Source organism: Vulpes lagopus, chromosome 1, assembly GCF_018345385.1.
Source record: "Vulpes lagopus strain Blue_001 chromosome 1, ASM1834538v1, whole genome shotgun sequence".
Taxonomy (NCBI): domain Eukaryota; kingdom Metazoa; phylum Chordata; class Mammalia; order Carnivora; family Canidae; genus Vulpes; species Vulpes lagopus.
The window spans coordinates 146,802,191-146,827,230 of NC_054824.1; the positions used below are offsets into that span (position 1 = coordinate 146,802,191).

At 43.8% G+C, this 25,040-nt stretch overlaps 1 protein-coding gene across 1 annotated transcript in view; it reads left to right on the forward strand.

The window, feature by feature from the left end:
- The window catches only part of DNAH14 (dynein axonemal heavy chain 14), a 311,703-nt gene extending 287,455 nt beyond the window's left edge, over window positions 1-24,248 (forward strand). Inside the window, 7 exon segments of the mRNA XM_041749477.1 lie at window positions 1,552-1,712; window positions 2,589-2,785; window positions 16,130-16,242; window positions 17,081-17,220; window positions 19,510-19,673; window positions 23,516-23,662; window positions 24,033-24,248. Coding sequence (XP_041605411.1) covers window positions 1,552-1,712; window positions 2,589-2,785; window positions 16,130-16,242; window positions 17,081-17,220; window positions 19,510-19,673; window positions 23,516-23,662; window positions 24,033-24,248 — 1,138 coding nt within the window.
- The last annotated feature ends 792 nt before the right edge of the window (window positions 24,249-25,040 follow it).

The following is a 25,040-nucleotide window of genomic DNA, read 5'->3' on the forward strand; positions in this document are numbered from 1 at the left end:
CCTCAGGTTCAGGTAGACCCCCCTCTAGACCACTACCCTGTGACCTCACCACAAGACCCCTCCTTCTATAAAAGCTGTGGGGTGAGGCTCGGATTTTGTGGAGAATATTTGCGTACTGTCAGGATCTTCCATCCACAGGTTCCTACCTGTAAGTAAGTTACCCCAAATAAAACTCTGTCACTGGGCTTCTCAGTCTGGAGGATACTTGACTGGCCCTCCTCCACCGTCTGACAGGCTCTTAATATACTCGTGTTATTTGTTCCACTTGCCTCTAAAACCTCTGAACCCATGGGAATCCTGTACTCTTATGGTCTTCCTGCCTTTTTGGACCACAAAATTCATATTAAAATATCCAGTTGGATTCTCACTGTGGCTTTGGCTGACTCTTTGGTCATATCTTCCAAGATCATTCCACTGACATGAAATAAACACAGTTGAACTCCCATTTCCCTGAATGAGTGAATACATCCTATTTGCAAATTAGAAGGGAAGCTACACACAGAAGGAGATGGTAATTAGAAATCTTCTAGTATATCCCCAGAATAGCAGGTTAAATTCCCTGCACATCCTACACTTCTAAATATTAATTCTGTACTTTTAGTCTCCAACAAATACATCAGTAAGAGATGAGATGATTGTTAAGGGGTTGCTTTTCATAAGCATATGTCCCTCCAGTCATTTCAAGAGGCTAAGATTATTGCACTTAGGCTGCCTTTACTCAAAACATTAGAAACTTTTCTGTGTGACAGGACTTAACAGATCTGTCCCATCCTATTTAATGACCTTGGTGGTAGCAAACATTTTCCCTTTGGAGATGTTTGATTATTGAAATGTTTTGATCTTGCAAAACATCAGAAGCCACCCTGGATGAATTCCTCCTGAGTAAATCCGATTTACACGTCAAAAGCTAAGGTTCCCCAGCTATTTCATGGGAGTGGTAAGCTGGCTCAGAAGCAGCGCGTTACATGCAGTTGCAGCCTCCAGACTACCGCTGAATTTATAGGACGACAGTCATCTGAGTGTGTGTCCCAGGGCATTGGTTGAAAGCCAGTCCCTGCCCGTACTTTGAGTAGCAGAGTGGGAATGCCAAAGTGCTGGGTCCCATTTCCTTCTCCTCCACTAATGGTAGGGAGCTGCAGTCACCACCCTGGGCCCTGGTTTCAAAGAGTTCCTCCAGCTTTAGCATCACAGCCCCATCCACACCTGTACCCACATGGCCACTCAGGATGCCACCAGATGAGCCAGTACACACCTGAAGTCCTGTGACCCTCCACAAGCGCATGCCAGTGGCCTGCCTACTCTTCAGTCCAGTGTTGGCACTTTGTGCAGACGCATTCAGAGGATGAATAGTTAAAAGGAAATCTTAAAACTTCAAAAATATATACTTTCTTGTCAGTATCTGCCATGCATTGGACAGTTTTCTCCTCTGTATCTTCATCTCATAGTTCCATGGTTCCGTGAGGCTGTGTTTGCCTACAGATGCAGCTGATCAGAGGGCTCTCCCGGATTGAACAGACCTGTATCTCATTCTCCTCTTAATTTCTTCTGCAGTCGTGAGCAGAGTAACGATGAACTAGTAATGGAAATTTTATCTGACATGCTAAAGCGGCTGCCAGTGTCTGTGGAGAAAGAAGAGTATGCTGGAACTCCCAGCACCTTGAAATGCATCATGTCCAGCCCCATTTGGGAATCTCTTTATAAGAGTATCCAAGGTAAGCACAGACGTGAGCTGCATCCTCGGGGAAGGATTCGGCCACCAAGGGAATGGGAGAGTGGATTTCCCCCCAAAGGTGCCACAGAAGTAAAAAGCCTGAGGGAGCACCACCCACTTGTCTTGTCTCTCCAAGCAGAAAAGAAAACAATGCTGTGGCTCTACTTCTGTTGAGGCTGGGGTGAGGAGGGCGAGGAGGGTCGTGGCCCCAAGACTAAAAGGGAGGAAATCATCCTTATCACAGAGCAGCCAGGAGCAGCTCTGCAGGCAGTGGGGCTCAGATCCTGAGAACTCAGGGCAGGGGATGGGCCCACAGGAGACAGAGCAGCCCGGCTCTGCAGGCCAAAGGGTGGGGCGGTGGCAACTGGCCAATTAAATTTTCAATATCCATATTGTAACCCTCTAAAGAAAGTTCATCTGAGAACTGAATGTTGAGCACTAGTCTATGCAGTCAGTGCTATTGCTGAGTCTGGACTAGGTCGGCAAGCTGGGACTGCAGCCACATCCAGCTGCCATTCGTTTCTGTACAGCCTGAAGGCTAAAATGGTTTTTACGTTTTTTTAATGGTTGATAAAAAATGGTAAAATATTTTAGGCACATAAGTATTATATGAAATTCATATTTGAGTGCTCACAAATAAAACTTGATTGGCACGCAGCCATGCTCATTCATATTTGTATGTTGGCACCTGTGTTCATGCTCCAGAAGCAATGCGGGTGGGATAGCCACAGAGGCTGCAAAAGTTACTGACTTTTTTGTGGGAAATGCATTTCAATCCCTGGTCTGGAGGTTCCTTTAATTTCCAGAGCCTATATTCCTTCATGTAAAGCCTCCTCTTATCTGAAAACTATACATAATTTTCTCTGTCTAAATCTAGGCTATGATCCCCTTATCCACTGCGTCTTGCTAACCTTTCTAAGCCAAGAAATTGAACGATTTGATAAATTGTTATTTATTGTGCATACATCTCTGAAAGGCCTTCAACTTGCAATCAAAGGGGAGATCATTCTCACCCAGGAACTGGAGGAAATCTACGGTTCTTTCCTTAATACTCGAGTACCTATGCTGTGGCAGGTAAGCCACTGCCTTCGGGCTCCCTGGCCCCCAGCTATAGTGGAACATCCTGTCACCGCTGGAGCATGCTGACCTACTTGCTCTGGGAGGGCAGCTTGGCAACTCTGCTTAGACAAATTTAAGATGTATTGTTAAATTTTATGTCTCAGAAAATTATGTCTTTTTAAAGATAAAACCTGTATACTTATGTGTGCAGGTATGTGGTTATAGAACATATACATGCTTCAGATTCAAGGCACACAAGCAAATGTTTCGGAAGAAAATGTAAGACAACCGCTGTTAGGAGTTGTTTGTGCACAAGGGAGACTTGCGTGTCCTGTGGGTAGGGCAGGAAGCTCAAACTTCACATTTTATATATCACTATATCTTAATGTATTGTCTTGATTTTTTTTTACCATGTTCATGTCTTTTTATTTTTATTCCCGTATAATTGACATACAGTGTTAGATTAGCTTCGGGTGTACACAATAGTGATTCAACAATTTTATACATCACTCAGGGCTCATCATGACAGGTGCACTCCTTCATCCGCATCACCTGTTTCCCCTATCCCCCCATCCCCCCCCTGCTGACCAGCAGCATGCTCATCAGAGTTAAGAGTCTATTCTTGATTTGTCTCTTTTTGTTTTGTTTTGTTTCTTAAATTCCACATATGAGCAAAACCATATGGTACTTGTCCTTCTGTGACCTATTTCACTTAGCATAATACTCTCTAGTTCCCTCCGTGTTGTTGCAAATGGCAAGATTTCAACCTCTTTTATGGCTGAGTAATATTCCATTGTGTATATATACTACATCTTCTTTATCCATTTATCTATCAAAGGACTCTTGAGTTATTAGTTTTATTGGTCTTGGTTATTATAAATAATGCTACAATAAACATAGGTGCGTATATCTTTTTGAATTAGTGTTTTTGTATTTTGGGGGTAAATATCCATGAGTGAATTAATGGAAATGCAGTAATTCTACTTTTAATGTTTTGAGGAACCTCCATACTGTTTTCCACAGTGGCTGCGCCAGTTTGCATTCCCACCAACAGTATAAAAGGGTTCCTTTTTCTCCACATTCTGTCCAACACGTGTTATTTCTTGTGTTTTTAATTTTAACCATTGTGACAGGTGTGATGTGCTGTCTCACTGTGGCTTTGATTTGCATCTCCCTGATGATAAGTGATGTTGAGCATCTTTTCTTGTGTTTGTTGGCCATCTGCATGTCTTCTTTTTTCCAACAGATTTATTTAAGAGAGAGAGAGCACACAAACAGGGAGAGGGGGAAACAGAGAGAGAGAGAGTGAGAGAGAGAGGAAGAGAGAATCTCAAGCAGGCTCCCTGCTAAGTACAGAGCCCAACACGGGGCTTGATCCTACTATCTGACCTGAAATCAAGAGTCAGACGCTCAACCAACAGAGCCACCTAGATGCCCCCTGCATGTCTTTGTAGAAATGTCTGTTTGTGTCTTCTGCCCATTTTTTAATTGAATTAATTTTGGTGTTGAGTTGTACCAGTTCTTAAAATGTTTTGGATGCTAACCCTTTATCAAGTATGTCATTTGAAAATGTCTTCTCCCATTCCATAGGTTGCCATTTAGTTTTGTTGATTGTTTCCTTCACTATACAGAAGCTTTTTATTTTGATGAAGTTCCAACACTTTATTTTTGCTTTCGTCTCCCTCTTCTCAGGAGACATATCTAGAAAAACACTGCTATAGCTAATGTCAGAGATATTACTGTCTGTGCTCTATTCTAGTAGTTTTATGGTTTCAAATCTCATATGTAGGTCTTTAATCCACTTTGAGTTTGTGTATGGTGTAAGAAGATGGTCCAGACTCACTTTTCTGCATGTTGCTCTCAAGTTTTCCCAACACCATCTGTTGAGAAGACTGTCTCACATTGTATATTCTTTCCACCTTTGTTGAAAACTAATTGACCATTAGCTATGACTTTATTTGTGGGTTCTCCATTCTGATCCATTGATCTATGTCTCTGTTTTTGTGCCAGTATCATACAATTTTGATTCCCACAGCTTTGTTGTATATCTTGAAATCTGGGATTGTGATACCTATGCTTTTGTTCTTTCTCAAGATTGCTTGGCTATTTGGATTCCATACAAATTTTAGGATTGTTTGTTGTAGTCCTATGAAAAATACTGTTGTTATTTTAATAGGAATTGCATCAAATCTGTAGATTCCTTGGGGTAGTATAGACATTTTAACAATATTTGTTCTCCCAATCCATGAGCATGGAATATCTTTCCATTTGTTTGTGTCATCTTCGAATTTCTTTCATCAGTGTTTTGTAGTTTTCAGACTACAAGTCTTTCACATCTTTGGTTAGGTTTATTCCTAGATATTTTACTATTTTTGCTGCAATTGTAAATGGGGCTTCTGCTTCATAATTGGTGTATAGAAATGCAATGGATTTCTTTGTTGATTTTGTATCCTGTAACTTTACTGAAATTATCAGTTCAAGCAATTCTTTTGGTGGAATCTTCAGAGTGTTCTATATATAGCACCATGTCATCTGCAAATATTAAAGTTTTCTTCTTCCTTGCCAATTTGAATACTGTTTATTTCTTGTCTGATTGCTGTGGCCAGGGCTTCCAGTACTATGTTAAATAAAAATGATGAGAGTGGACCCCCTTGTCTTGTTCCTGATCTTAGGGGAAAAGCTTTCAGGTTTTCCCCATTGAGCATGAGGCTAGCTGTGGGTTATTCATATATGGCCTTTATTATGTTGAGGTATGTTCACTCTTAACCTACTTGGTTCAAGGATTTTTTTTTAAATCACAAATGGATGTTGTACTTTGTCAAATGTTTTTTCTGCATCTATTGAAAGGATTATATGGCTTTTATCCTTTCTTTTATTGATGTGGTATATCACGTTGATTGATTTGTGAATATTGAACCACCCTTGCAGCCTAGGAATAAATCCCACTCAATCATGGTGAATAATTTTTTAATGTATTGTTGGATTCAGTTTGCTAATATTTTGTTAAGGACTTTTGCATCTATGTTAATCATGGATATTGGCCTGTAGTTGTTTTTTTGGTTGGGGAGAGGGGTTTTTATCTTGTCTTGGTATCAAGGTAATGCTGCCCCCAGAATGAGTTTGGAAGCTTTTCCTTCTTGTATTTTTTGGAATAGTTTGAGAATAATAGGTATTAACTCTTCATTAAATGTTTGGTAGATTTCCCCTGAGAAGCTGTTGGGTCCTGGACTTTTGTTTGTTGGGAATTTTTTAATTTAATTACCAGCAACTAAATTGAATCAGAAATCAGTTGAAATTTTCTATTCTTCTTGATTCAGTCTTGGGAGGTTCTATGTTTCTAGGAATTTATCCATCTCTTCTAGGTTGTCCAATGTATTGGCATATAATTTTACATAATATTCTCTCATAATCCTTTGTAATTTTGTGGTACCAGTTATTATTTCTTCTCTTTCGTTGATTTGATTTCTTGAGTTCTCTCTCTGTCTCTCCTTTTTTTTTTTTTTTTTTTAAAGAGTCTGGGCTAGTTTAATCAATATTGTTGATCTTTACAAAAATCCATCTCCTGGTTTCATCGATCTGTTCTATTGTTTTTGTAATCTCTCGTTCATTTATTTCTGCTCTAATCTTTATTATTTCCTTCCTTCTACTGGTTTTGAGTTTTATTTGTTCTTCTTTTTCCTGCACCTTTTAGGTGTAGGGTTAAGGTTGTTTGAGATTTTTCTTACTTCCTGAGGTAGCCTGTGTTGCTATAAACTTCCCCCTTAGAACAGCTTTTGCTGTGTCCCAAAAACTTGGCACTGTTACATTTTCATTTTAATTTGTCTCCATGTATTTGTTTATTTCTTCTTTGACTTCTCAGTTGACTCATTCATATTTTAGTAGCATGTATTTAATCTTCATATATTTGTGTTCTTCCCAGATTTTTTCTTATGGTTAATATGTAGTTTCATAGCACTGTGGTCAGAAAAGACACAGTCAGACTGAATACAGATTCAGTCTTTGAATTTGTTGAGACCTGTTTTATGGCCTAATATGTGATCTACTATGAAGAATGTTCCATGTCCACTTGAAAACAATGTTTATTCTGCTGTTTAAGAATGGAATGTTGTGAATATATCTGTTAGATCATCTGGTCCAGTGTGTCCTTCAAAGCCACTGTTTCTTTATTGATTTTCTGTTTGGATGATCTGTCCACCGATGTAAGTGGGTGTTAAAGTCCCCTAATACTATTGTATTATCTATTTCTTCCTTCATGTTTGTTATTAGCTGCTTTATGCATGTGGATGTTCCCATGTCAAGTGCATAGATATTTAGTTATTATATCTTCTTATAGGATTGTCCTCTTTATGAATATATAGTGTCCTTCTTTGTCTCATTACAGTCTTTGTCTTAAGGTCTGTGTCATTAGATATAAGAATTGTTACCCTGGCTTTCTTTTCCATTCCATTTGTATGATAAATGTTTTCGTGTCCCTTCATTTTCAATCTGCAGGTGTCTTTAGGTGTGAAAGAGTCTCTTATAGGCAGCATATGGATGGGTCTTGCTTTTTTATCCATTCCATAACCCCAAGTCTTTTCTTTTTTTAATATTTTATTGATTTATTCATGAGAGACACAGAGAGAGAGGCAGAGACACAGGCAGAGGGAGGAGAAGCAGGCTCCATGCAGGGAGCCTGATGTGCAACTGGATCTTGGGACTCCAGGATCACGCCCTGAGCCAAAGGCAGACACTCAATCCCTGAGCCACCAAGGGCTTTTATGGTTTTATGGTTGTTTCTGTAATTCTTCTCTGTTCCTTTCTTCTCTTGCTCTCTTCTCTCAATTTGTTGGTTTTCTTTATTGATATACTTGGATTTCTTTCTCTTTGTTTTTTGCACATCTATTACCAGTCATTTGTGGGGTTTGTTTTTATAATATAAAGAGCAAGGGGGAGGGGCAGAGGGAGAGATAGAATCTTAAGTAGACTCTACACCCAGTGCAGAGCCAGACATGGGGCTCGAATTCACAACCCCAAGATCATGACCTGAGCTGAAATCAAGAGTCACGTGCTTAACTGACTGAGCCACCCATGTGCCCCTCTGTTAGCAGTTTTTTATTTGTGGTTGCCATTCAGTTTGTATATAACATCTTATGTGTATGGCAATCTATATTAAGTCTATATTAAGTTGATGGTGTCTTAATTTTGAGCCTGTTCCAAAATCACTAAATTTTTACTTCTCTTCATGACTTATGTATATGGCAACATATAAGATGATCTTATTTTGTAAATCCCTTGACAGATTTTTACATGTATACCTATTTTTACTTCTTTTGTGTTTCCTGCTTTTCTTGCTCTTGCTTATGGTCTTTCCTTTACACTCAGAGTCCCCTTTGTCACTTCTGGTAGGGCTGGTTTAGTGGTCATGAATTCGTTTCATTTTTGTTTGGAGAATGTTTTTCTTTGTCCTATCCTGAATGATAGCCTTTCTGGAAAGAGTTCTTGGCTACAGATTTTTGCTTTTAGCACTTCTCAGGCCAGAAGGGAGCAAAAGGAGGTAATCAAAGTTTCTCCTGAAAAATCCACTGATAGCTTTATGGGGTTTCCCTTGTATGTAACTGCTTACTTCTCTCTTTAGCACTACTTTTGGCCATCTTATTCACTCTGTGTCTTGGTGCAGACCTCTTTGGGTTGGTTTTGTTGGGGGCTCTCTGTGTCTCTAGGATCTGGATTTCTCTTTCCTTCCCCAGATTCAGGAAGTTTTCAATTATTATTTCTTCAAATATATTTTCTGCCCCCCTTTTCTCTCTCTTCTCCTTCTGGGATTCCTATAATGCAACTGTTGTGCTTGACAACGTCTCTGAGTTCCCTGAATCTATTCTTTTTCTTTTTCTCTCTTTCTCTCTCCCTTACTCAGCTTGATTGCTTTCCATTACTCTATCCTCCGAGTTGCTGATCCATTCTTCTGCTTCCCCTAGTCTATTCATTCCATCTAGTGTATTTTTTTATTTCATTTATTGAGTTCTTCATCTCTGATTGGTTCTTCTTTTTTAAGATTTATTTATTTATTTATGATAGACATAGAGAGAGAAAGAGAGGCAGAGACACAGGAGGAGGGAGAAGCAGGCTCCATGCTGGGAGCCTGATGTGGGACTCGATCCCGGGTCTCCAGGATCGCACCCTGGGCCAAAAGCAGGTGCTAAACCACTGAGCCACCCAGGGATCCCCTGATTGGTTCTTCTTATGTTTTCCATCTTTGTGGAGGGTCTCACTGAGTTCTCCACCCTTTTCTCAAGTCTAGTATCTGTGTGACCATTACTTTATATTCTCTATCAGGCATGTTACTTCTCTCCATTTCCCTTAGATCTCTTACTGTGATTTTATCCTATTCTTTCATTTGGGATATATTCCTTTCTCCTCATTTTGTCTACTCTATGTGTCTGTTTCTATGTGTTAGAAAAGCCAGCTATGTCTCCTGCTCTTGAAAGTAGTGGCCTGATAAAGAAGAGATCTTGTCATGCCCTGCACTGCAGTGTCGCCTGTTCACCAGAATCTAGCACTCCTGAGGTGTCTCCTGTGTGTGATGCATGCACCTTGTTGTGGCTGTGCCATGTTTGCCTGCAGTCAGCTCTCTGCCTGTTGTGGGCAGGGTCTGGTCCCTTTGGTGTTAGTGGGCCAGTCTGGGACCACCTTGGGCTTGAGCTGAGTCAGACCAGGTATTTACCAGAGATGAAGTAGCACCAAACTGCAGGGCACTCTCCCAGTATTGTCCCCTGGAAGCTTTTGTTGGTGGGTGGAGTGGGGACCTACACTCCCATGTTCATTGCAGCTCAGATATGGAAATAGCTTAAGTGTCTTTTGAATGACTGGAAAAAGAAAAAAAATGGTATATACACATAATCATATTTATTCAGCCATAAAAGGGGAAGGAAATCCTGCCATTTGCAACACCATAGGTGAAACTGCAGGGTCTATGCCAAGTGAAATAAGCCAGACAGAGGAAGGTAAATGATAGATCACTTCTGTGTGGAATCTAAAACAAGAAAGCCAGTTTTGTGAAGACAGAGAACAGGATGGGGTGGGCTAGGGGTGGGTGAGGGGAGGCAGAGGTGGTGGTGGTCAGGGGCATGTATTTTTAGAAGAATCAGTTGAAAGGAGCAGGGGGACAGCATGATGACCACAGATGATAATGCAATGCCATGCACTTGGATGCTGCTGCAAGTAGATGAGCATCTTCACCATCACGCAAACAAGAGTAACCATGTTAACTGTGGTATGTGATGACCACGTTCGTTATCTTCACCTTGGTAATCACTCTACAGTGTTTATCAATCATCACATAGTATACTTTCAACATATACAATTATATTTGCCAATTATTTGTTAATTTTAAAACGCTCTGTGTTGTGGGGGAGGAGAGAGGCCCTCAGCCCTCGCTCTGTGACCTCCTTTTATCATCCAGTTTCCTGACAACTTTACCAGCAACTGCCCCCTCTTCCCACTGACTCTGAACTTATCACCTTTGGCACTGTCTACTTTTCCTGTTCATGATTCCACACCCCTCCCCAGCCCCACCCCCTGCCCCTGTCCTGCTTTGCACCTGTTCTCTGCAGGTCACCTCTGCCCTCTCTTGCCCTGGCTTCTATGACCACTTTCTATCCTAATCTCTGGTTCTCCTCATTGGCTCCTCTGCTCTTTCCTCCCCTTTGGGTTGGTGTTGTCTAGACCAGCCATCGTCTCTTCCTACTTTTCCTAGATCTAATCCAGGGCTGTTCTTTCCACTTTGTCTAGACAATCCTTAATCTGCTTTCTGCCTCTATGGATTTGCCTGCTCTGGACATTTCCCATGAATATAATCCTATAATGTGTGGTCTCCTGTGGCTGCCGCCACTGACTCAGCATCCTGTTATCCAGGCTAATCCATGCTGTAGCGTGTGCCAGTACTTCGGTCCTTTTGGCGGCTGAATAACATTCCACTGTATTCATGTGTTTGTGTATATCCATGTCTGTGGACCTACCATATTCTGTTTGTCCATTCATCGGGAATGTTGGCATTGTCTCTATCTTCTGGCTATTAGGAGTAATACTACTATGAACATTCATAGAAAGTTTTATGTGGCAATGTTGTCATTTCTCTTGGGTATATACCTAGGAGTGGAATTGTGAGGTTCAATGGTAGTGCTGTGTAACTTTTTGAGGAACTTACAGACTATTCTCCAAAGTGGCCACACCATTTTACATTCCCAGGAGCAGTATACAGGGATTCCAATTTCTCCATATCCTTGCAATGTTTGTTATTATCTGCCTTTTTTTATTCTACTCATCCTGGTAGATGTGAAGTTGTATCTCATTGTGGTTTTGATATGTATTTTCCTGATGACAAATGATGTTATGCATCCTTTAATGTGTCTATATAGGTTTTTAATCTGGTGTGGGTTTCAGGGTTTGAGGGAGGGCTAATATAAAAGGAGAATTTAACTTCTGGAGCAATAGTTTTATTTTCAACATTGTATTACCTTTTCAACAATCCTTGTTCATTTCCTACTCCATGCTGCAAGAACTTCATGGCCAATTTTATTCTTGTTCTAATAATTTTTGTGTTTCTAAAATTTGGTTTTCTGCTTAAGGCAAAGGCCCAGGAATCATTTCATCTTTTATTTTTAATTTTTAGTTTATGAGTGTCATTCAATTTTTTTCTGTCTACAAAGAGCAATATATTCTCATTGTAGAAGTGTGAAAATATAGAAAGGATAAGGCAGAAATAGAAATCACTTAAGGTGTCTGGGTGGCTCAGTCAGTCAGGTCATAATCCCAGGGTCTTGAGATTGATCCCTGTGTCAGGATCCCTGCTCAGGGGGAAGTCTGCTTCTCCCTCTCCCTCTGCAGTTCACCTGTTTGTGCTGTCAAATAAATAAATAAAATCTTAAAAAAAAAAAAACACTCACAATTCTATCACCCAGGGAAAATTTGTTATTTTTCTATGTTTTCTTCCAATTCTCTCTCTCCACATATATACGCATATATAGTTGATTTTCCTTATTTGCAGTAGTTAAGTGGCCATGAACACTGCACTAGTGAACACTGAACTATTGCTTCTGATCACATTTTTGTCACCCAATCAATAAATAATCTTGTTTTATGTATGTTTGCGTAAAGACATCTATGTAGTATTGAATCATTAATATCTCATGGCCCACAGCAGTATAATTCATGAGTGAGCAAAGCTTTTCTAACATGTGTATTTTCTGCATGAAGTACATCACCGCCTTCTTCTGTGCAGGAACACCAGGTAGAGTTTTAGCACTATGCTTGGAGCCATTTTAAGCAGTAAAATCACCAACAAAAAGCAAAAAAAAAAATATGAAAACTGTAGCACTAAATAGATCATGGAAAGAAAAAACGAGAAGCAGAATATCACCTTTTTGGTCTCAGTTGGGAATGTGCTGGTAGGGAACTGAAATTTTTTGCCACTCTACATATGTGTGTAAATGACTACCAAAGCACCAGTGGTACAATTTTGGAGTTAGAAATATTTTTAGGGGCACCTGAGTGGCTCAGTCAGTTGAGCATCAGATTCATGATTTCGGCTCAGGTCATGATCTCATTGGTTGTGAGATCGAGTCCCATGATAGGCATTGTGCTCAGCAAAGAATCAGCCTGAGGTTTTCTCTCTCTCTGTCCCTCCCCACACTGGTGCTCTCTCCCCATAAAATAAATAAAATCTTTAAAAATATACTTTTTACGAAGCAGTCAAGTTTGCAAAGATGTAATTCATGAATAACGAGGACTGGCTTGGCAAGGGTTTCTGAGGATGTGCAGACAGTCCATGGGAGGGAGGAGTGCGGCGGGGCAGAGAGGGAAGAGGAGTGGACCCCCAGGTATGGGGGACCCATAGAGCAAAGACAAATCCCCAGAACATTTAGCTTTGAAAATCAGAAGGGCCTAACTTTGCCAGGTCTTAAAATCAGTGGGCTTAACACCTGTGACTTTAAAAATCAGTGGGGGAGACAGGAAATTGAGTCCCTGCCCTTAAAGAAACAGAACAAAAAATAGCCTATGGAGATAATTGCACAGAAGCGTTTTGAAGAACAGTTGAAGCATATGGGAGAGAGATTTGTTTACTAATCACAGAGCCTCTCCTGGAAGTCCTGGGAGACCCCTCCAGGAACAAAGGAGCTGGCACCATCTCCCTCCATGAGTCTGCAGACAACCATGGGAACCAGCACGGCTCCATCACTCACCACCTAGGATGCATAAGTGCACCCTGCTCCTATACTCGTCTTCACATACATCCCCTCCAGCCAGTCCTCCACTGCAGCCCCCACCTGCCCCCGACAGCAGACCTTGCGGACATTGCTAACACTGCGTACCCCACACCCTGGCTCTTCTGCAGACCTGCCAGCTCCAACATGCCCTTGGCAAGGGTCCATCCAAAGCTGTGCCACCACCCTGGCAGTGTGAGAATAGCTGGGATAGGGGCCTGCCCCACTCCAAAGTGAGTCCCGCCCCAGGGAAAGGGGAAGATGACCACACGCCAGTCTGACTGTGGCCCTAGCAGTGGGCTGGGGGCAGGCAGCTTCAAAACACTGATTCTAGTTCCTTCGAGTGTGTGTGTGTGTGTGTGTACATATATGTGTATATATACATATATGTGTATATATGTACATACATACATGTGTATATATACATATGTGTATATGTATATATACATGCATACACACACACATATATCAGAATGGGACTGCTGAGTCATGTGGTAGTTCAATTTTTTTTGGTAGTTCAATTTTTAATTTCTGAGAAATTCCATACAGTTTTCCATAATGATTAAATCATTTTAGGGGCACCTGGGTGCCTCAGTTACTTAAGCATCTGACTCTTGGTTTCAGCTCAGGTCATGATTTCAACGTCAGGAGATGAAGCCCCATGTCAGGCTCCACACTCAACATGAACTTTGCTTGAGATTCTTTCTCTCTCCCTTTCCACCCCTCTCCCCACTCAAGCAGGCGTGCTTGCTCTCTCTCTAAAATAAAATAAATGACTGAACCATTTTAAATCCCCACCAACAATGTATAAGGGTTTCCCTTTTCCACATTCTCATCAATATTTGTCATCACCTATCTTTTTGATGATGACCATCCTAACAGATATAGGGTGCTATCTCCTTGTGGTTTGGTTTGCATTTCCCTGGTAACTAGTGATGTGGAGCACCTTTTAATGTACCTGTTGGCAATTTGTATATCTTCCTTAGGAAAATGGCTCTTCAGGCCCTTTTGGCCATTTTTTTTAATTGAATTGGTTTTTTGTTTGTTTGTTTTTGTTTGTTTGTTTGTTTTTTGCTATTGAGTTTGGATGAGTGATTTGTATATTTTGGATTTAACCCCTTGTCAAATATATGGCTTGTGAATATTTTCTCTGATTCTATAAGTTGCTTTTCCAATTTATCGATTGTTTCCTTTGCTGTGCAGAAGGAGTATAGACCCCCTTGCTTATTTTAGCTTTTGTTGCCTGTGCTCTGGTGTCTTATCCAATAAATCATTGACAAGACCAATGTCAAGGATCTTTTTCCATATATTTTCTTCTATAAGTTTTACGGTTTCAGATTTCATATTTAAGTGTTTGATCCATTTCTACTTTTTGAATGGTGTAAGATAGGAATCTTATGTCCTTGTTTTGCATGTGGATAACCAGTTTTCTCAGCTTCATTTGTTGAAGACTGTTCTTACCCCAGTTTGTGTTCTTTGCACCCTTGTCAAAAATTAGTTGACCATACATCACTGAATTTGTCTGGGCTCTCTATTCTGTTCTGATATATGTGCCTATTTTTATGCCAGTGCCATGCTGTTTTTAGCACTACAACTTTGTAATAGAACTCAAAATCACGAAGTGTGATGCCTGCAGCTTGGGTCTTCTTTTTTAGAAGTGCTTTGGATATGTAGTGTGTTTTGTAGTTCCATACAAATTTGAGGAAACTTTGTTTCTGAGAAAAATGCCATGAGAATTTTGATCAGGATTGTATTGAATCTGTAGACACTTAGGATAGTATAGACATGTTCACAATATTCTTCCAATCCTAGAAGACAAGAAATATTTCCATTTGTGACTTTCTCAACGTCTTTCATCAATTTTGTACAGTTTTTTAATATATAGATCTTTTACCTCCTTGTTTAAATTTCGCCCTAAGTATTTTGTTATTTTTGATGCTATTATAGATAGGATTGCTTTCTTAATTTCTCTTTCAGATGGTTTGTTGTTAATATGTGGAAATGTAATTAATTTCTCTATGTTGATTTTATATCCTGCAACTTTACTGATTTCGTTTATTCTAACAGTTTTTGGGGGGTCTTTAGGGTTTTCTATATATAAGATGATGTCATCTACAGAGACCATTTTACTCCTTCCTTCCGAATTTGTATGCTTTTTGTTTCTTTTTCTTGCCCAATTGCTATGGCTAGGACTTTCTATACTATGTTGAATAGAAATGGTGAGAGTGGGCTTCTTGTCTTGTTCCTGATCCTAGAGGAAAGGCTTTTAACCTTTGACCATTCAGTATGATGCTAGCTATGGGCTTGTCATCTGTAGCCTTTATTATGCTGAGGAACATTCCTTCTATGCCTAATTTGAGGAGCCGATGCTCCACCACTGAGCAGATGCTCAACCACTGAGCCACCCAGACGCCCCTCCTTCATTCTGTTTATGTGGTGTGTCACATTTATTGATTCCCATATGTCGAGCCATCCTTGCATCCTGGGGTGAATCCCAGTTGATCAGGGTTTATGATCCTTCTAATGTGTTCCTGAACTCAGTTTGCTAGTATTTTGTTCAGAATAAAACAAGTAGGATTGAGTGTTGGATGGTTGTGTATTTAGGATAGAAGGGCATGTTAATAAACAGGGTGAAGAATGGAAAGCTGAAGCTACTGAAGAGAGGCAAACTCCAGAAAGGCTTTGCAGAGCATGGCAGGTCTGCTTGACTCAGAACTAGAAGGACAGGTGATTCAACAGTAGGCAGTAGATGGGTTTGTCGGATTTGGTATAGGGGAAGGCTGGGGAGTTGAAATTGCTCACATTTAACTGCTTGTGAAGTTAAGCTGCCCAGAGAAGGGGAAAGGAGCAGACCAAAGGACTTGAAGAGAGTGATAAAAAGCCTTCAGCCAGGTTGGAAATGTCAGGTGTTTTGTCCAAAACACAGTTAAGATAATGCTTCTTTTCCTGGGTATTAGTTTTCATATTTCTCATGTGCTCTCAGCTAAAAAATGGCATCCTTCTGCCAAGTTATTTTTCCTTGGAAATTGAGTACAAGTTCGCAGATATGCTCCCAATGACCCCCAAAATAAATTTTAATGACAACAAAAAATATGATGTGCCTATCTCTAAATCTCAACAGAAACATGCCTACAAGTCCTGTAAGCCCCTGAGTTCCTGGGTTAATGATCTCATCCAACGACTGAATTTCTTCAATACTTGGGCCAAAATGGCTTATACTGCAATACATCATCGGTATGGATGAAAGCCGCTTTATATCCCTTACTTATTGTGGCTTAGAGCTTGGCCTTTGGGGTTCTCAGAGCAACATGTGAATTAAGCAAGGGGGAAGAAGTGTTATTTTCAGTTTAGGATGAAGACCTGGAGACATGGGATGCTGAGAGTCCTGTCCGTGGTCCGTCCACTTGAAGGACTCCGTGGCCTGCACCTCATGCATGTGTCCTTCTGTGATTCTGCACTGTGTCCCAGGAAACCAGCAGGGAGAAATGTGAAAGGAAATGAGAATTAGTTACGTGTAATTTTTAAATGTGTTTAACACACAAATTGAAATAATCTGAACAGCATGAGAGCAGCCAACACTCAAGGAGTCATGTCATTGTCACAGTAGCCCTGTGACACACAGGGGGTACCATCCTTCATCATCACCCTCATTGTAGAGATGAGCACACAGAGCCACAAAGACTTGAAGTAGCTTGCCAAGTGCTTTGCAACCAGACAGTGGAAGTATTAAGATTTGAACCCAGAAAATCCAGTTCCAAAGTTTGTACCAAACTGTGTTTTGTGCCATTTAACTCTAAGTGAGTGCTGGGGCATCTCCTCTTATAGAAACCAGCAACTCTGGAATAGATGCCTTAGGGCACAGCCAGGACCTCCAGCATGGAGCAGCACCCCTTGTCACCCAAATCCATGGCCTTCCCACATGTGTGAACCATAGTTGGTCTCCACTAAAGTATGAGATTGGGTCCTGAGTGGGAGAGCTTGAGATGGAAAGGAAGGACCTCAGAGGGATGGTGGTAGGAAAGCGTGCAATGGTCGTGCCCTGACCTCTCTGCCCATGGTCTGCCTCCAACAGGTATATGAGATTTGTCACAGTCTCGAATCTTTCTATTCCATCACCTGCCCAAAGCCCCAAATATCCCGATGATAAGAACAGTGATTTCTTTGAAGGATTTCCTGCAAGATACTGGCTCCCAGCTTTCTTCTTTCCACAAGGTGAGTGCATCCTGCAGGTACCTGCACCTGGGTGGTCTCTTCTCCCTCCCACTCTCTTCCTTTCCTTACTCCTACCTCCCTCCATGCTAAACTAGACCATCCTCCTCAGAGCACACCTACACCTGGCCGGCCGTGTCATGTCATCTATAGGAGGCTGATTCTGGGATGTCAGAGGCTGACCCCACACCCCTCTCAGGGGCCACTGCACTTCACTGGGACTGCTGCAGATGGGTACTCCCCAAGGGAGTGAATCTGTGTGTTGGCCATTTTCACTCCTTTATGAATGAATGGCGCTGGGTCTTGGGCACCATGCTCAGCATAGACATCCAGCAGGAAGGAAAGGCGTCCCAGCAGAACATGTCACCACAGCATGTGGTTGGGGGTTATGGGAGTGGTAGAGGGGCATGGCTAGGTCCTAAGCACCATGAGGGCAGACCCAGGTGTGTCCTAATGCCCTGCCATACCCCTCGCATCTACTAGCCCCCAGCACCTAAAAAAAATCTCTTGGGAAATATTTGAAGAATGATTAAGTGACTTTCTGAGTAGATACATATGCATAAATAAACAAAGGAACGGCTTTGGAACAGAGCACAGGGCCCCGAGCTGAAGTCAGGGAGGCTCCTCAGGAAAGACCTGGCTGCCCGTAAGGTAGTATGCAGTGCAACAGGCAGGAGGATGGAGATCCCACCCTGATACGGCCCTGATGGGGAGCCACGGGCTGCTCTGAGGACTTGGTAGACACTTGCTCATTCAGCGCTCCTAACCATCTTACCAGGGTCCTGCATATTGTCACTCCTGTTCTCAGAGAGGAGAAACATGGCAGAGAAGTTACGGAGTTTCCCCATACTCCCAGGACCAGACACACCTGAGCCAAGATAAGACCTTGGCTTGTGTTACTTGGAAATCCCTGTGTGTGACCGTGGCACAAACTGGGAGTCCCCCAGTGTGGGAAGGGTGACTGGGCAGGGTGCAGTGGGGACACTGGGCAGGCTGGGGACGCACCAGGGAGTCTGCCCCCTGCAGCCAAGGGGCCACGGCCATGGTCAGGCCAGGGAGGAGCCAGGGTGGGTCTGCTTGGTCTCCAGGCAGGAGCTGGGGGTGGCCCTGGGTGGGGGGACCCTGAGGGACAGAGTGTGTGCGCTGGCCCCTGGCTCTCTGGCTCCCACAGCTGGTGGAGGCTGACACCCTTTACTGACATAGAGACCCAGGGTGGAGCCACGTGATGGGCAGCAAGGGGATAGCCACTAGCCACCTGTCATGTCTAAGACAATCGGGGAAGACAATGCAGTGGCCGGTGCGCAGTTGTGCAGGGCTGGATTGCAGGAGAGATGGAGGCTCCACACACCACGGGGCAGCACCGCCCAGACTGCAGGCCCCGTGTGGCACCTGCCACCAGAGGCCTAACGGCATCCACAGCGCAGTCTGGTCTCCTGCAGCCTGCAGAGCCCTGAGGCGCATGGAGGAGGGCGAGGGCCCCTCTGACCTGCCGGCACTGATGGCTTCTGGGGTCTCAGACAGTTATAGGCAAAGGATGAGAATGGCCATCCAGGCAGGAGGCAGGCTCAAGGACACATAGGAGGTGCCCTGTCTCAGCAGGTCATTCCCGCAGCCACGAGCAGAGGACATGGACCAGCGTGACAGGGGCTCGGTGGCCCAGTGAAGGCCCTAGAATTCACTCTGTGAGGACTGCCAGGGCAGGTTCTGGGCAGGGCTGTGACAGGATTCAGAAGTAGGATGAGGGTCCGGGCAAAATGCAGGGTGGATTAGACAAGAACAGTAGCTGCAAGAACTGTTAGGATCCACGTTAAGAGTGTTGGTAATCAGACACACAGTGTGAACCAGACTTGCTTGAGCAAAACAGAGTAAATATAGGCTCATATGAGTAAAGAGGAAGCCAAGGCTGTTGGCTTCAGGAATGGATGGTTCCAGGTGACTGTCCTCTGTGCTACTCTCAGCCTCCTCCTCATCTCTTAGCTCTGTTTGCACTGCATTGGTCTCCTTTTTCTCAGCTGCACACAGCACTTTTCATGCAACCAAAGGTAGAAACAGCCCCCCCACCACTTAGCAACTCCAGGGGAGATGTGCTTCCCTCTCCCCACGTCTGAACACCACTTCCTGAGAAAGACTCTGACACGCTCCGGTCTTCTACTGTCTCTGGGACCCAGCTCTGTTGCCAGGAGGATGGAGTCCATCAACACTGCTCTCTCAGACCCCAGGGAACCCCTAGGGCATACTCAGCCCCTGACTCCCCGGACTCACTGGGAACTGCTTGGGTGTTTTTCTCCAAAGCCTTTCTTACTGCTGTGCTTCAAGACTATGGAAAGTCCCAGGGAATCTCTATAGATGCCCTCACTTTTACCCACCATGTGACCTCGGACACCACTGACATCAAAGATGAGGAGTTCTCCATAATCATCCAGAAGAAACTCAACATCATCAGGAGAGCCTTTAAGGTACTACCCCAGGCAGCCCAGGTGGCTCAGCGGTTTAGCGCCGCCTTCAGCCCGAGGCGGGATCCTGGAGACCCAGGATGGAGTCCCACATCGGGCTCCCCGCATGGGGCCTGCTTCTCCCTCTGCCTGGGTCTCTGCCTCTCTCCCTCTCTGTGTCTCTCATGAATGAATAAATAACATCTTTAAAAAAAGAAAAAAGGTACTAGCCTGCTTAAAACATTGGAGTACATGTCCGTATGTCCAGTCACTTCCTCACCAGCCTCACTCCTGCCTTCCCCTGAGCCAGGTGCTCCATGATCAGAGTTTGTGCAGATCCTTCTTTGTACTTTTTTTTCTTTAAGAGGATTATTACTTTTTCCCACTTCTTCTTGTGGCAAAATATACATAATGTAAAACCGTAATTTTAACTATTTCTAAGTGTACAGTTCTGTGACATTGTGCACATTCACTGTCTGTCTCCAGAACTTTCCTCAGTGTAGATCAGTGGAGAAAGTGAGTGAGATCTCTGGTCTCTTCTCAAGGAGGACGCTAATCCTGGTGGATCAGGCCGTGACCCATGTGACTTCTCTTGACCTTAATTACTCCCCGAGAGGCCTCATCTCTTAAGTACAGCCACGTTGGGTGAAGGGCTTTGCACAGGGGTTTGAGGGCATTGCACCACGCTGCCACCTGCCAGTGTCACCAGGATTGCTCCCTCCTTCTGTCTACCATAAACACTGCTTCCTTGAACGTGGGTGCACAAGGATTTGAGCTTTTGATTAATTTGGGTATATGTCTAGGATTGGGATTGTTGGATTATTTGGCAATTCTGTTCAACTTTCTGGGGAGCCTCCATACTGTTCCCAAGTGGTGGCACCAGTCTGCATTCCCACCAACACGGCACTAGGGGTTCCCTTCCCTACATCCTTGCCAATACCTGTCATTTTCTAGGTTTTGATAGTAGCCATCCCAGTGGCTGTGAGGTGGTATCTCACTGAGGTTTGCATCTGCATTTCCCTAGTGATTCAGGATGCTGAGCATCTTGAGGTGTTCTCATTGGCCCTCTGTGTGTCCTCTTTGGCGAAAGTCTGTTCAAGCTCTTTGCCCATTTTTTTTTCACCAGGATTTTTTGTTGTTAAATTGTAGGAGTTCCTTAGGTATGCTGGATATTAATATCTTATAGAATGCATGACTTGTGAGTATTTTTCTTTGTCCTGTGGGTTACCTCTCCATTCTGGGACAGCATCCTTTGATGCACAAAAATTGTTAATTGCGATGTAGCACAGTGTATGTACTATTTCTTCTGTTGTGCTTCTGCTGTCACAACCAAGAAACTACCAACAAGCCCCATATCACGAAGCTTTTCTGCTCTGTTTTCCTCTGCGAGTTTGATAGTGTTAGCTCTTAAGTTTCAGTCTTTGATCCATTTTGAATTAATGTTTAGACATAAGGTCATGCTCTATGTGGTGGGTGATGTCTAATTTTCCCAGTACCACTTATTGAAGAGACTTGTTCTTTCCACATTGAATATCATAGCACCTTTGTTGCAGATCATTTGAACACATATGTCAATGTTTATTTCTGGGTTCTCCATTCCATCCCATTGCTCTATATGTTCTTTTTTTTTTTTTTTTTTTACGATAGCACACTGTTTTGATTACCATCACTTTATCATAAGCTTTGAAATCAAGAAGTGTAAGAACTCCAGCATTTTTCTTCAGGATTATCTTGTTTACTTGGTTGTCCTTGAAATTCCTTATGAATTTTAGAATAGATTTTGTTATTGGGATTTTGGGATTTTGATGGGGATAGATAGCACTGACTCTGTAATCGCTTTGAGCAGTATTGACATAAGCGTGTCTTCAAATCCATGAATTCATTGTTTCTTTTGAAAATGATTTGTGCATGCTTTCTCTTCTAGATGAATTTGACAGTAGGCCTTTTATATTTCATTTTTTAACTTGGGATTTTGATCAGCTTGCTGGACACTTATGTATAAACTTGGGAGAGAATGGTTATCTCTTTAGTATTGAATCTCTCCATATAGAAACATGGTTTATCTTTGCATTTATTCAGGTTTTTCTTCACATTGATCTTAGAAATTTATGTTTACAGTTTTCCTAAGTGTTTTGTAATTGTGCTATTGTGAATAGGGTTTGTAATGCCCTACATCTTCCTATGTTAGCTCTCTACCTGGGCTTAGCCATGCTGGAGATTAAGGACACAGTCCTCCGAGGCTGTTACATCCAAGACTTCTGACACCAGCTGCAAGTTTGGGGTTTCCTAAAACCACCCTCAGGTTTAATAATTTGCTAGGAAAATCGTAGAACTCCAGGAAAACACTATACTTACAGTTTTATTATAGCAAAAGGATATTTATACAAAATATTGTATATTTTGTATAAATATCAAAATATAATATTTTGATATTATAGCAAAAGGATATTATACAAATCAGAACTAGCCAAAGGAAGAGACACATAGGGCCGAATCTAGGCCTGGGAGGGTCCCAAATATCAGTCTTCCATGTCCTCAGGCCCTGTTCCCCCTGGTGTCGACATGTAACACTCAAGAGAGTGCTGCCCACCCAGGAAGCTCACCCCAGCTTCAGTCTTGAGAGTTTCCACTGGGGTTTCCTAATGTAGCCCTATTGGCTGAATCACTGCCCTCATGGCTTCCCCCAGCCCCGGAGGCTGGTTGATGTCACTGGCTCCATGTCCCCCCCCCCCCCGCCCCCCAAATCTCCTGTTGGCTCCTTCTGTGCCCGCCAGCCCCCATCCTGAGCCATCTCATTAGCACAAGCCCTCTGGGGACCGGCTGGGGAGGCAAGTCCTTACCCTGAGCCTGCAAGGTGGTCCCGGGAACCAAATCTTATTTTTTTTTTAAGATTTTATTTGACAGAGAGAGAGAGAGAGAAAGAGAGCAAGGGGAGGGGCAGAGGGAGAAGCAGATGCCCTGCTGAGCAGGGAGCCTGACTCCGTGGGGCTCCATCCCAGGACCCCAGGACTGCAACCGGAGCCGAAAGCAGACACTTGACCGCCTGAGCCCCAGGGCACCCCCCTACATTCTTTCTGACACATTCTTCTGCTCATTTCTAATTTTTTTCTAATTTAAACTGGCCAAGTTTGTCTACTTCATTTACTTTCTTCAAATATACCAAATTTGCCTTTATTAACTGTAATGGTGTTTTGTTGGCCTTCAATTTCTGTTTCCCATTTATTTGCTCTTCACAGGTTTGTGTTTACTCCCCGAGGCACAGTATGAGGAGCTCGCATCCCCGCCAGGGCACGTCCCTGGGCCACCCCACCCGCAGCCCCGCCTCCGACTTCCGGGGCGGGACCGCGCAGTGGGCCCCCTCCTCAGGTCTGGCTGCTCTTGCTCCCAGTCAGTGTGAGACTCGTCCCTGCAGCGTGCATAGGAACGGGTGCTTCTGTTTGGTGGCTCGGGAGTGTCCTGTCGTGCTAATCCCGTACCACAGGTTCTCCCCCGTGATGGGCTGAGGGTTCATGTCTGTGGAGGACTGTTGCGATCTGCCGACTCTGTCTTTGGATGGACACGGATACTCATTTTCCTTGGATGCATACCTGGGAATTAAACCGAGGGCCACTGGTGGCCGTGCACTTCGCCTGATGTAGATGCTTCTGGTGTTGGGTGGTTGTGCTGACATGCAGAAGCCCTGGGACCATGTCAGAGTCACAAGAGTCACAGCCCGCAGGGACCAGGAAGGACGACCGTACCCCTGGGAGGACGGGAACCTGGGAGGACCAGCAGGGCCGGCCTGGGAGGGACCCCCCACCAGACAGAGCTTCTGTTCAAGGAAGCATCGCGCCGGGGAGCCACTGACACCACTTCTCCTTCGGCAGGGCACGGACCGCACACACGTGGGAGTTCACATTTTTGGCTTATTCATCGAGGGAGCCAGGTGGAATCATGAACAAAATGCACTAGAAGACTCGCTACCTCGTGAGCTATGCTGCGATTTTCCTGAAATCTATTTCTTGCCAACAAAGGTAACCACCTACCTTTTGGTCAGGAGTCAGCCCTCCTGGCTTTCCCTCAGGGCTGCCAGGCACGTCCAACCCCACTCCTGTGGCCTCAGTAGGACGTGTGATAAATACTTCAAATGGCAAACGACACTTAAAATAGCCCAGCATACTGATGCCTAACATCTGAAGTAGATGCTATACCAACATCCAATGCTGCTTCTCCAGACTATGTACCGTGACGTCATGACGGTCACTCGGCAAGTTCAAGTCTCTGGCGTATCCCGAATACGCAGCCACAGAACCACTGACCAAAAACGGGTGCATTTTACAACTGTCCCCCAGATCTAGCACATGGTTTGCTTATGACTATTGTTTTGTGTTTTTTTTTTTTAAGATTTCTACTGAAACAGCAAATACTTCTGAGCAGAGAGATTCAGAACTCTTCACATTTGAATGTCCAATTTATCAGACACCTGAGCGGTCAAGAATTTTGACAACTACTGGCTTACCCTCGAACTTTCTAACATCAGTGTATTTATCCACAAGGAGACCTCCTAGTCACTGGATCACAATGCAGGTTGCACTGCTTTGTGAGAAAAATGAGGAATAAACACATGTACCAAACCATTGAATTTTTGACTCTTAACCAGTTTTATGTGTCTCAAGACCCTTGCATGTAGCCAACACCTTCCACAGAAACATCCATGCTCAGCGGGGGGGCCCCACCATATACTGTCCCCGGTGAGCACACACCGTCCCCAGTGAGCCTGCACCATCTCCAGTGAGCATGCACTGACCCTGGTGAACATGCATCATGCCCGGTGAGCATGCACCTCCCAGAGCGCAGGTCCCCCTTCCATAAGAGTGGAAACCCCCACACCCAGCAAGCACTTGGGGCATGTTCGAATAACTTCCTGATTCTCAACAGTGATTCCCGCAGTTCCAAACAGTAAAATACACATGAGGGGGGAGTTCCTGGGAGTTCCTGGCTTGTTGGAGCCCAGAACAGGACCCCACCGGCCAGCCTGCAGACTTCCAAGACACAGGCGATCTTCTTCCCTTCCGCAGGAGGTCCTGTGACCTCACCAAACCCCCTCTCTCTGAAAGCCAATCCCGAGAGGGCAGCATGCTCAGTCACTATGGAAATGCATTTTTGTGGCAGGACCTGTGCTGCAGAGCACCGAGCACTGAGCACCAAGCACCAAGCACCGAGCACCACATTGAACAGGAGCAGGATCTGCTGGGACCCCCAGGCCAGCCTCGTACCACAGGGTGCTGGTGGCCAGCTCTCTGCTTCAGAAGCTGCTGCTCAGAGCCCTAAGTCTTGCCACTCACTGCGTGGAGGAGGGCCTGCAGCCACACTCACAGCCCATCCTCAGCAGCAGGGGGAACCCGGATGGAG